Source organism: Tripterygium wilfordii, chromosome 9 (assembly GCF_013401445.1).
Source record: "Tripterygium wilfordii isolate XIE 37 chromosome 9, ASM1340144v1, whole genome shotgun sequence".
Taxonomy (NCBI): Eukaryota; Viridiplantae; Streptophyta; class Magnoliopsida; order Celastrales; family Celastraceae; genus Tripterygium; species Tripterygium wilfordii.
In genome coordinates, this window is record NC_052240.1 from 4,476,921 (window position 1) to 4,489,083 (window position 12,163).

Sequence of the window (12,163 nt, forward strand, 5' to 3'; positions counted from 1 at the left end):
TTTCCCCTTCATTTAAACTTTTTTTTTTCCTAAAATAAAAATTAAATTCATAACCATCCAACAACTGATGATGTTGAATTTATATCCAACGATTTATAATTATTACATTTTTTATGCTTGAATTTAATTTTTATTTCAAACAAAAAAAATAATTATCACACATTTATATCTTAAAATTTTGTTATCACAGTAGGGCATGCCACTTATCTATATAGATTTACTGATGTAGTTTGAAATTAGAATTGAGTTTAGGTTTGAGCAACCAAGACATTAAGGGTCCGTTTGATAGACAATTTTGACAGTAACATATATATGTTGATAAAAAATGGTAACATATATGATTCCTGAAATGCTAATAGGTGTTGATTGTGTTTTTGTTGATAGAATATTGGTGTTACAATTATTGTGAAAATGATATGTAGTCCATCAATTTGGTGGCTCATAGAAGTCCGACAAGTTTATTTCATTGATTTAATCAATGGAATGAATTTATTTTATTATTTTATCTCATAATTCGTTGTTCAAAATTTATTGCTTTAATACAGATTCCATTATTTTTTAAAGCACATTTTAGAATTTATTGATTAGTTTTGAATTCATTACTTTTGAAATTACATTAAAAAAACAATGGAATTTAGATTCACCCGATTAAAGTCATCGACAATGGATCTTGTTAGAAAGAGTTTTATGTGTTGATTTCGAATATGAATTTTTTTTTTAAAAATCTAACATGTATTTTGAAAGTTAAAACTTTTTAAAATTTCGTTTAAGAGAGTTGAGCTCTCATGCTACCACTATATGAGCTACCTAGCACTACTGGTGACAAATTACGTTCAGGGTATTATGCAATCAAGTGATAACATATTCAAATAAATAACAAATAATTTATAATATTAATAAAGACATTGAAATTAATTTTAAGATCTTTATTTATGATGTTAATAATAAAAGTCTCATTATCCATTGAGGACATAACATTAATTTATTAATTAATTTTATTTACAATATTAATAATAAAGGTCTCATTATCTCGGCGAGGACATAACATTACTTTATAATATTAATAATAAGAGTCCAAATAACATCAAGGACATAATAGGAAAATAGACTCAAAATGGTTTGAGAATGGTTGGAACAATTTTAAAATGATAATAAAATGGTTTTAGAATACTCAAAAATTGTATGGGAATTCTAACCCCCCAAAAAATTTGTTTGGTGAGTCAAAACAATGGTGATGTTTGGGAGTGCTGTGAGGTGTGGTGCGGTGTTGTGAGTTGTAAAATTATGGTGCTGTGTGGTGAGTTGAAACGCAAAAGCTGTTTGACGCATCACTTTCAAAACTGTGGTGAGGTGATGTCAACCGCAGTTTCACGTTTTGTGTATATAATTCATTAATAATATTAATATAAATTAATAATATGAGATAATTAATAATATTAATTTTATTATAAATTAACAATATTAATTTAAATGTTTCAGTAGATAATTAATAGTATTAATAATATTAATATAAATGTTTCACTAGATAATTAATAATATTGATATAAATTAACAAATATTTACATTGCATAGTAGTTTAACACAAAGTACTTTACATAATTTGATGACGTTGGACAATTAAGGAAAAAATGTAATCTAATACGATGCAAAAACTTCAGCCGCAATCATATCGCGGATAGCTGACATCTGTATGTCCTCACTGATAAATGGTTGGTACTCCGAAACACTCGCTCCAGTCCCAGTGTCATGAAGGCGCAATTTCTTCCACAATTTGTAATCCTTCTTCAGATTGTTCCATTTGTTCTTGAATTGTGGCTGATCATATCGCTTCCCTGTTTTCTCAAAAAATCCAGCAGCTATCTTCTGCCAACCTTCTTTGGTGAAGTGTGAACCAGGTCTACGTCCTTCATTTACTTGTTCGACACAAAGATCAACAAACACTTTGGTTTGGGCAGAGTAAAGTTTAAGAGCTATTCCTCCTGTAATGTGTACTCTTTTAATTATTCTAGTAAATGTTTTTCAAATGCTTCCACTGAATACATATATCTGAATACATATATATGTGCATATATGGAGTGGAGGAGGTAAGGCCAAGGATAGATTTGTAGGTGGAGGAGATGCCAAAGTCATGGAATAAACCTTCCTCTCACATTGTAGTGTGTGCGCAAACCAAAACAGTAAATCCCAAGTAGACATGAGGGTAAATGAAGTATAAGTCTAGGCACAATGAAGTATAAATACCCATTGGAAGATATTTGGCAGATAAATATCACCATTGGAAAATTAGTGGGAATCCATATAAAGGATAGTTCACAGAAGGTGGAAACATATACTTTTTACCAAACAAGTAAACAAGTCAAGGTCTTTAACTGCATCACTCTGGAAAGTTGCCTAAGTACAATAAAAGAAAAAAAAGCTCAATGGATCCACTTAATTTCACAAACTAAGATGACAATATAGAGTTCTTTGGTGAAAATACAGGTGAATCTCAGTTGCAAGCATGCTGGATTATTCAATAAATTTAATTATGGCAATGATCACTTAACTACTTGCAATAATCAAGCTAATCAAACACTTGTATACTGAATTCAAATATCCACCACTGAACAATAACTTCAAAGGTAAAAGGATACCAAATTCAAATATCCATCGACGAATCAAGCATCACAGATTAAACAAGAACATACCAAGGAAATCGTAACTCACACACTCGAATAAAAAAGGCATAGATCGAAGTAAAACCTAAGAGTGACTAGATCTCCTATCAGTTACAATAAATGAGTATAACTATAAGAGCACAAAGGGAAAGATAAGTTACTTCTCCTGTTTCAGCCTAATGGCGGAGCACAATCTAACTTTAATTATCAGGTTAATTGAAATTAGGATTATAAGAGACTTCGCCTGGGTTGGTGAGATGGATGTCTTTAAAGCACAATAAAGTGTGAATAAATTCATAAAGAAAGGGAAGTTGCAATTATCAGAGGGATGTGGAGAGCAGTGGATTGAAACACGTAGGAGAGAAAAGGGAGTAAAATTGAATGCAACACCACAGATATTTGAGGAGAGTGAGGAACAGAGGGTGACAGAGAGTAAGCCATACCTGATTTTAGTTGAGTTGGTCACGAATCCCGTGGTGGTGCTCAGTCGTAGCAGCGGATGTCGTGGAGGTCGCGAGGGGAGATCATCTTCTTCGAGTCACGAGAATGGAGATTTAGAGTGAAAGAGATCGGCGTTGTGTGCTAGAACGTGGGCTGGGACGTGGACATGAACTTTGTTGGCTGAAACGCAATGGGCTGCACAACCAAACACTTATTAAGCCCAACGGGTGTAACCGTGACACAAACACAGTGTTAATACGCACTGCCAAACTGGGTCAATATATTGTTGTGTAAAATGATTGCCCAAACGGGCCCTAAATTTTAGAACAATTTGCCCTGAATCTCTCAAATTGGATTGAATAGTCTCACCTTTTACTCTCAATCTCTCACTGAGCTTGTAAAGGAACCTCACCTATTGCAAATATTACTGTGAAATTTCATACTACTCATTACTAAGGCAAACAAGCCTTTAAATAGATGTTACAATGAAATCCTAGTAGTATTAGGAAACCTAGAAGCAAGTATGCATGCTTATTTAATTTAAAAGAAATACTGCAATTTCAAGGAAATTCTACTCTAATGAGGACTTGACCTGCAATTTAAAGAAAATATTGCAATTTAAAGGAAATTCTAATTTAATAAGGATTCCTAACCCTGCATCAATTTCCTCGTCGCCTCAAGAACTCGACTCGGCTGAAGCGTTGTCACCATCAGCATTTAATTTTATTTATAATTGAAGGCTCTATATTGCTATAATTTTATGGGATGCCCCGGAAGGACTAGTGAAGGATCCATATATATGTTAATTTCACAACAATAATCCTTAGAAAAGAGAAGAGGTGGATCAATTGCGAATCACTTTGGTGTTCTTCTTTGTCAAATTATATAGATTCGGAACGTTTTGAGTTTATTCTCATTATGAGCAATATCTTTGTAATCACTCGTCGAAGTTTGCACCAATTTATCGACTCAATTTATTCGAAAAAATTTATGTGCTCGTAGGCTGGACACCTCGGGTTTATGCACATATCAATATTATACCCTCTTTTATTTATATATATGTTATATACTATTATTTTGGTATATACATAAAAATAATAAAAGAGTCAAAGAATAACATTTTTAGAACTATTTTTTTTCCATGAGACATCAACAACTCTCTTTCTTTTTTTTGGTGGCCATATAAAATATCTATTTGGCACCACCGCCATTCTTAGTATCACTCTGACTCTGACCACCACTACTACCACCACGGTCACCCGGTTCACCACCACCAACAACCAACGTACGCACCTTGAACCGCTGGAGCCTAAGGTCTTCTTCCCCTCTGGTACTACTCGGCGTTCGCGGCGAACCAACGCTTAAACTCCTCTGCAGACTCCGAACTTGTGTTTGGGGAAAATTATTGAATTCCCCTTGTAACAACATTGCATCAATCCTCTTAGGCAACTCTATAAACTCATCATGAAGCCCTGGGAATATTTTCTCGAACAATTCACTTCTTCTACTGTAAAGCTCCCTAGAAAATTCCAACAACATCAGCAACCTCGGATCAACTGTACTGGTACCTGCGTGAGACTGAATTCTCTGGTAATAATAATCATCCATATCATTGCATCTTCTGCGGAATAAATGACCTTCTAGTTGTCCTAAATCATCAAATGTTCCAAGAAATGGAGATTGGCCAGAATTTGAGGTACTAGTACTTGTTGTTGCAGGTTGAGTTGGATATCCGTATCGATGTATGTCATTCAATTCAGGTCTTGACATGATTAATCTGCTGGTTTTTGACAGTTGAATGCTTGAAGAAAGGTGTTGAATATGTAACTTGTCTGTGTTTTTGGGGGGGATTTGCTTGACGAGGTTGTTTGTGGGTATGTGTGGATGTGTGTGTGTGTATATATATATATATATACACACACATAGATTGGGCACTGGGCAGACTTGTCGATCACTCAAAGATTGAAATATGAGATTTTCAAGCATTTGAATGGGCTAAGTACGCGTTGATGACTGATTATCAATTGAAGATAAGATAGCAAATCATGACCAAATAAGTTATCTAGAACCAAGTACTTGTGAAGACTTTTCAATAACAATGGAAAATTCTCCAGGTTGTGTTGGGAGGATCAGGTCAACAGTCTTGGTCAAACGTAGAATTTCTCATAAGCATAATAGTCTTGGGCTTTGCTGGTTCCGAAACCGAAAATAATTTTTCGAAAATGATAAACATCCTAACAATGGACATCTCAATTATTTCAATGGCCGACTTAAAACATACATGATTCAAGTATATTCGTGAATTCATATATGACGCACATGAAATCCTATGCATACAACTAGCAATTGAGATAATTGGAATATCAACTACTGAGATCCCTATCATTACCGATAATCTTTTCCATTATAGGATAGGAATATTTGAAGAAATATTATTATGGTTACATTTCTTTACAAAACTAAAGCTCACACTACAGAATACATAAACCCCAATTGACAACAGATAATGGCATTCCAAGAGCCACCATATAAGTATATCATTCTCATGCTACAAAACCATTGTTCAGTATCCCTTGTGCATTGGCAACTGGCAAGTTGAAAAACCCTAGCAAAAGTTACAGAACCCACTATCTGTTATACATATTTGGTCTGATATGGTCATTATACAACAAGTGATCAGATGGAGGTATGCTAACAGTCCTACTAGACAAGGTTCTTGACAATCCTTCACTAGTGGGAATCCGCGGCATCATGTCAGGGTAATGGAAATTGGTAGGGAGAGGGAGAGTAGGGTATGTGTATATACTTGGAGAGAGCATACCTCTATCCATGTAAGGATCAAAATGTGACATCTGAGCAGCAAATCTTGACCCACTCTCCCCATTATGGCTGACAAGGAATCGATCGTCAGCAGAAAACCTTGACCTCATATCCATGTAAGAACTGGGAAAAGGATTACCAGTATCAGTAACCTTAACTCCAGTATGTGGGTGGTAGTTTCCCAAACTCAATTCGGTACCTGGACTCACAAATTCCGTTCTATTTGCTTCAATTGAATAATCAGTAGGAAGTCTGAAAAGCCCTGCACATCCAATCGGAATCTCTGCTCGGTTCCCAGCTTTCACTGTAGGAATAGAAAGTCCAACAGTCCTTTCAGCAGATCCACCTTCAATTAATTGCAATCCACCGATTTTTTGTTTCAGAGATTGCTTTGCTAGTTTAAGTGCCTCCAGTACACCACCCACACCACGTTCTCCGTGAGGCACCAAGGCAAAGTGGCCGTTTTGGCTCCCAGAATCTTCTCCTTTGAAGCCATTCAAATCGCTGTTGGATGAAAAAGCATGAGCTGACTGGTTTTTAGGGTGATCATGTGAGACATGTGAATGTTGACTATTTTGGGATATGTGTGAAGAAGGATAATAGCCTTTTTCTGGGATCTCCTGATTGCAACTTCTTTGAGTTATTGTAACTTCTGTGGGGAATGCAAATTCTTGAGTCGAGGAAACAGAAGCATGGCCACTGCTGCAGTTTTGATCCTGCATACAGTCTGCACATGGAGTTTGGAGATCTGAATCCATTTTCAAATGGAAGCAACCATCTTGCTTGTCCGGTTTTAACTCATGGGCTGAGGTTTGTGCCTTGATCTCATCTCTCTCCTCAGTAATATCTGAGTGGCTTCCAGGATCACCCGTATCCTACATAATTTGCAGTGAGGAAGAGAACAAAACGTCAACACATGAACTAGATCTCGTATGAAAGGCAAGAGATTGAAACAGCGTATTTCAGGTACAACATTAACATATGTTAGATAGACAGAGTGTGCTTCAAATAAAGAAAACGTTTCACAAGAAAATAAAAATTACAGTAACCTAAACAGATCACAGAATTCTTAGTATCACCTACATAGTTTCATAACATAACCTTTAAGAATATTTTATTTGTCTTGTCTTCCTTGCACTAGCCACTTATTTTTAGTATTAAGATTCATCAAAGGAACCACATCAAGTTTCTTATAAAAACATCCCATATGAAGGAGGAGAGTTACAACAGGTGGAACAACTAGCACAAAACTTTAGTGAAAATCTATGAACATAAATTTAATACCCCAAATACCTGGGAATTAATGTGTTAATCACAAACGATGAACATTGAAATTCAACAAGCAAAACAACCCAAACTTAGGCTCTTTTCAATGTAATTTACTCTCTCTCTCTCTAATTGCTGAAAGGATATGAGTGGGTCATGGTATCTGGTACCACCCCCTAGCTTGACACAGAGATGATATCTATTTGTATTCTTTTTTTAAGAGGCAATAATGTATTTGCAAACAAATGCAGATGCTTCTTATATCCACATTTCTTGCAAAAATTCCTTATGTTACGGAAACAAACTTGTATTCCCTTTAAAGTGGATTCTTGTCTCAAGTGGCAAGGTCTTTCCCCCACATTTTCTTCAAATTATGACACTTGACCCTACAATTTAAAAACTAAAAGGGCACATTAACCATGACATTGTCTTCAAGCTGCAACCTTACGACTTATGGTACGACAGACAACACCTCCGGGAGTCATAAACAAACACAGAAGGTGTATGGAAGGTGTCCTAAGTTCTCCCCACTCCACAGCCTAGGTTATAACACTTTCCAAACCCACTTCACGAAGCTGTCAATGGAAATGTCCAATCCTCCCATCTTCTTATCTAGCAATCTATGCTGTCACTATTATGCCCATCCGAACCAATCTAATATGCACATGGCAGCGGAACACATGCATAAAAATGCAAACATGCGCAACAACGACACAGCTGCTAAAACAAATTCCAAATTAATGATCTCAAGATCCTCTTCCTCTAGATTTTAATCCTCCCCCCCTTGAGCTCACAAAAAAGAATAACACGTTAAAAAGCTCTATGACCACACTTTCCATAACAAAAATAAGAAGACCATATAACAAGACATACAGCCAGAAATATAAGCAGTCATGAAGCATTAATTCAGAAAAATACCACAAGTATTTTCCTTTTTTTGAGAGGCAGAAAACTAATGCAAACTTCCAAACTCAATCAAATAACAGAAGATAGAAAAATTCAATTTACAACCAGAAAAATTCAAGTTTCCTAAAGCTAGTGAAGATCATTTTAACTCCCAGAGTAAACAACAATATACACAGTACTTTTATTCTATCAATTTGAAATAAAACAAATTCAATAATGTGTGAGTAGAATACATAGAAGTCCAGCATACCGGTGTGCTGCAATTATTTTCTCTGAACTTCTCTTCCCATTCTCTTTGTGCGTTCTCCATTGCTTCATACTTGTCAATCAGTTTTGCTTGATCTTCTAGTGCCTGCTCCATCTTTCTTTCTCTCCCAGTGAAATCAACTTCATTACTAGTTAACCTTTTTCCATTTTCCGAGCCATCGTTCTCTAGTAAACTTTTCTCATTCTGACTTTCAGCAACTCTTTCTGAGATTTCTTGCCCACCATCTGAGGGGGTAGGACAACTCTCAGAAGCAGTTGAAAGTCCATTTTCTTGAGAATCGCCTTTGCTAGAGTCATTCTGTGAATCTACAGATACTGATCTGTCAGCAGAAAACAACCATGTAACTCTTGTGAAGATAGTATAGAAAGTTCACATCACAGAAAGTAAGAACAACGCTTAGGAACATATACAAAAATATATATATATAATCTATGACAGGCAAACTAGGACAAGAATCGGAGGGATAGGGTAAACAAATTTCTCCATTAAATTGTTAATTTCCAGGAAAATTAAAGAACTGCAAATCCTGTCATCTTCTTCTTCTTCTTACTTTCAATCCCTTTCCTTTCTTTCCTCTTTTTCTCCTTTACAAGAGGTGGGGTGATGGACGCTGGGATGCCCTTATGGTTTTCCACATTATATTAAACTTTCCAAAAGGAAACCAGATGATTATCGCAAGCATTATGAGGTCAAAATGAAAGTTTCAAGATGGGAAGCAACAGAGAACTAAAAGTCCTTCAACAAGACCGACGGGTTTCCAAATGTGAACAATGTTAACCATAATACAACTACATATCAGCAGAACAGCAAAACCAATATTTTTCTTCCCCAGCTCACAAAGATCAGAAGATCAAGGAAAGAAAATTAATCTTAACACCAACCTTGTCTCATTGCGTCTATTCCGTCGGCATGAACTCCCCCGACATTGCTTTGAAGAAGAAGAGCCAGTGTATGAAAAGCTGCTTCTTCTATCTGACAAGGAATCCTTGTACTTTCCATTAGAGCGCGAAGGATCCTTGCGGCCTTTCCAAGACAAGCTTCTTCCAGGCAATGGAGAAAAATCAGGGTCAAATCCTGAAAGCTCATCAGACTCATTTTTTCTCACTTTCGAATCAACAGGATTCTCATTTTTAGGGGAAGTGTTGCCCGTTTTAGATTCACAAGGTGTATCCTGCTCAGAGCTCGAATCAAATGCCTCAGAAATATCACCTGTCCCATTGTTCTCTAAAATAGAAAGAACATCTGCTGTTGCCTTCTCAGCCTTCTTTCTTTGGAGAGAAACAACCTTCAGTTGTTCCTCCAGCTCTGCAACCTGTTTTACAAACAAAATCAGTATTGTGCAGGGACAGAATGGAAGTATGATAAGGAGAGGATCACTTATCCAAATATTAGGTTGAGGCCAAATATTTTGACAAAAAAAAAAGTCAAAAGAGAAGAAAAACAATAAAAAGCATACCCTTTTTGCAAGATCTTCCGCTCTCTGCCTTGCACTTTTTGAGACGGATCTTTCAGCCAGCAACCGTGCACGAAGGAAATCAATAGTCATAGTTGAATCTTCCATGGTAGAATTTGTCCTGATAAGTGACAAAAAGAGAATCAAGGAAACCATAATCTATTTCAAACCAAGGTCACAGAACACTTGCACATCACCAGCACAAAGAGCTGCAAATCCGCAGAATCTTAATAAAGCTGCCAAGCCACAAGTTCTTGCCTGCACAACTCTGTGCATCATGCGGGGGTGAACCACACGCACTTGTGCACTAACACATATGATTATCTTCAGTTCAAGACATGCAATAGTAATTTGTCTGAAACGGAATTAAACAACAATCCACTGTGTTAAGCTATGTACAATGTCCAAACATTAAAGCTGAATTGGCACATCAAATGAAACCACTAGAACTCGCAGGATACGAAAAGCCTTTCTAAACCTCCACCATGGAGTAGTAGTTGATGAGTGATGACTTGACGTAAGAAGTAGCTACACCCATAAAAACCTAGTTTAAAAATGAACTTAAATTCTCTAAGCACAGAGACTTAAACTTCATTTTCCAGTCCATTCATTAGGCATTAAGCCTTATCATTTCCATACCACAGAGGCACAGAGCAATCAATCACCAAGTACTTTATAGAAGTTCATGCGCATAAGGAAAGAGAGAAAAAAAAATCAAATTTAAGTATGATATTTTTCTGGTCTTGAAAAATCTGGATCTCACTTCAGTATATCGCATCAGTAGATTACAGGCTCAGCTGCTTCTATGCTTTACGTCTTCAATTTTTATCATTCCGATTTAGATTTCCACGACTTTCTCAGCAAAAAAACAAAAGGGTAAGCCGTGGAATACTATTTCAAACACTCAAAAGCACTTGAGGACAGACTAAATCAATCCAGATGCCACCCAAAAAAAAACCTTAAGAGGAAACTAGAGCAAAAAAATAGAAATCTAGGGAAAGGAATCCAAAAATCCTGAGCATATGGATTTTACCTCTGATCTTGCTTGCCATGACCAGAATTAGACATGTTATTGCACAACACCACCCACAAAACTCCAACTTGAACAATCCCTGTAACAGAAAGAGACACAAATCCACTTTAGATTTCACAGCACTCCAGGATTGTAGCGGTGAGAAAAATAAAGAATTGGGAGAAGTGGGGGGGGGGGGCATACCTTAGAGAGACGGCAAACACATTGAATGAACCCTATTTATGAAGACTTCAACTTTCACGCACGCTCAAAGTCTTTTAGAGAGAGAAAGAGAGAGAAGAGCTTCTGGATCCGTTGGGAACGAACAAAGAAGCTTCTTTTAGTTTTTGTAATGGACAAAGAAGAGGGGCCATGAGCATCATTATGCATTACAAGTTTCTGCTATGCAATGCTCTTCTACGCTTCTTTTGATGTCGTTTTGAGTGTGTGTCTTTTTTCCCTTTGTCAAAAACATCTGTCGTGTTTGTTTGGCAACACTGATTTTGTCGGGAGTTGTCATTACGATCTGCTCTTTAGGAGATTTTTGTGGTGAGTCACTTCATAACGACTTAATCAATGGTTTATGGATTTGAATCTCTCCGATGTCAAATTGTATAGACTTGAAAGGGCGGTCGAGTCTAGTCACATATAATATCTTCAAAAGATAATTTTGTATGGCGTAAAGAGTTGTAAACAATCTATTTTTATCTTTGAGGTTAGTCCAATAAATGCTTATTAGTTATTTGTATTAAGTGAAGCTTCATAAAAAGAGCGAAATGATATTTATCTCAATAATTGGAATTTCAATGATACCAGTTATTGAGGTATATGAATCACATTTAAAGAGCATGTGATGGGCTTTACATACTCATACGCATTTAAAAAACATGTTATGGCCTCTACATATTCTTTAATTTCTAACCATACACCTTAGCGACTGGGTTGGGTTGTTGGGACAAGCAGTAATTCTATAAAAAAAGAAAGGAAGCCTAACCAACATAGATCAATGAAGTCTTCAATCAATCAGATGAGGTTAGCATCATGCAAATTGCAATTATTAATTGATTAAAATATATCAAAGTGTAAAATATAAAACATATATTACATTAGAATAATGTGATGAATCTTCAAAGTCCAACTAGATTGACCAATATTTCATCAATCTCTTCCTCTTCTTTATGAATCAAATGCTCACTAATATCCTAATATTTCCTCTTCACTTCTCCATCTCTCCATCACTACCTCTCAAATCACCTTTGCTATCTCTTCCCTTTCAAACATCCCACTTTTGTTTCTTTTCACTTCTAAACCAACCCCAACTTCGTTAACCACCTAGCATT

At 36.1% G+C, this 12,163-nt stretch overlaps 1 protein-coding gene across 1 annotated transcript; it reads right to left on the reverse strand.

The window, feature by feature from the left end:
- Window positions 1-5,516: 5,516 nt before the first annotated feature.
- Window positions 5,517-11,197, reverse strand: LOC120006382. The gene is made up of 6 exons (XM_038856404.1): window positions 11,028-11,197; window positions 10,845-10,923; window positions 9,815-9,932; window positions 9,240-9,670; window positions 8,341-8,677; window positions 5,517-6,793 (listed from the first exon to the last, which is right to left on the reverse strand). Exons 2-6 carry the CDS (start codon window positions 10,877-10,879, stop codon window positions 5,726-5,728), a joined length of 1,989 nt encoding a protein of 662 aa, XP_038712332.1. The 5' UTR covers window positions 10,880-10,923; window positions 11,028-11,197; the 3' UTR covers window positions 5,517-5,725.
- Between the last annotated feature and the right edge of the window lie 966 nt (window positions 11,198-12,163).

Excerpts from the sequence above, each read along its gene's own strand:
- LOC120006382 (XM_038856404.1), bottom strand. The coding sequence starts at position 10,879 with ATGTCTAATTCTGGTCATGGCAAGCAAGATCAGAG. Across the intron at positions 9,933-10,844 it reads CATGGCAAGCAAGATCAGAG|GACAAATTCTACCATGGAAG; the intron begins GTAAAATCCATA and ends GTCACTTATCAG. Across the intron at positions 9,671-9,814 it reads CGGAAGATCTTGCAAAAAGG|GTTGCAGAGCTGGAGGAACA; the intron begins GTATGCTTTTTA and ends TTTGTAAAACAG.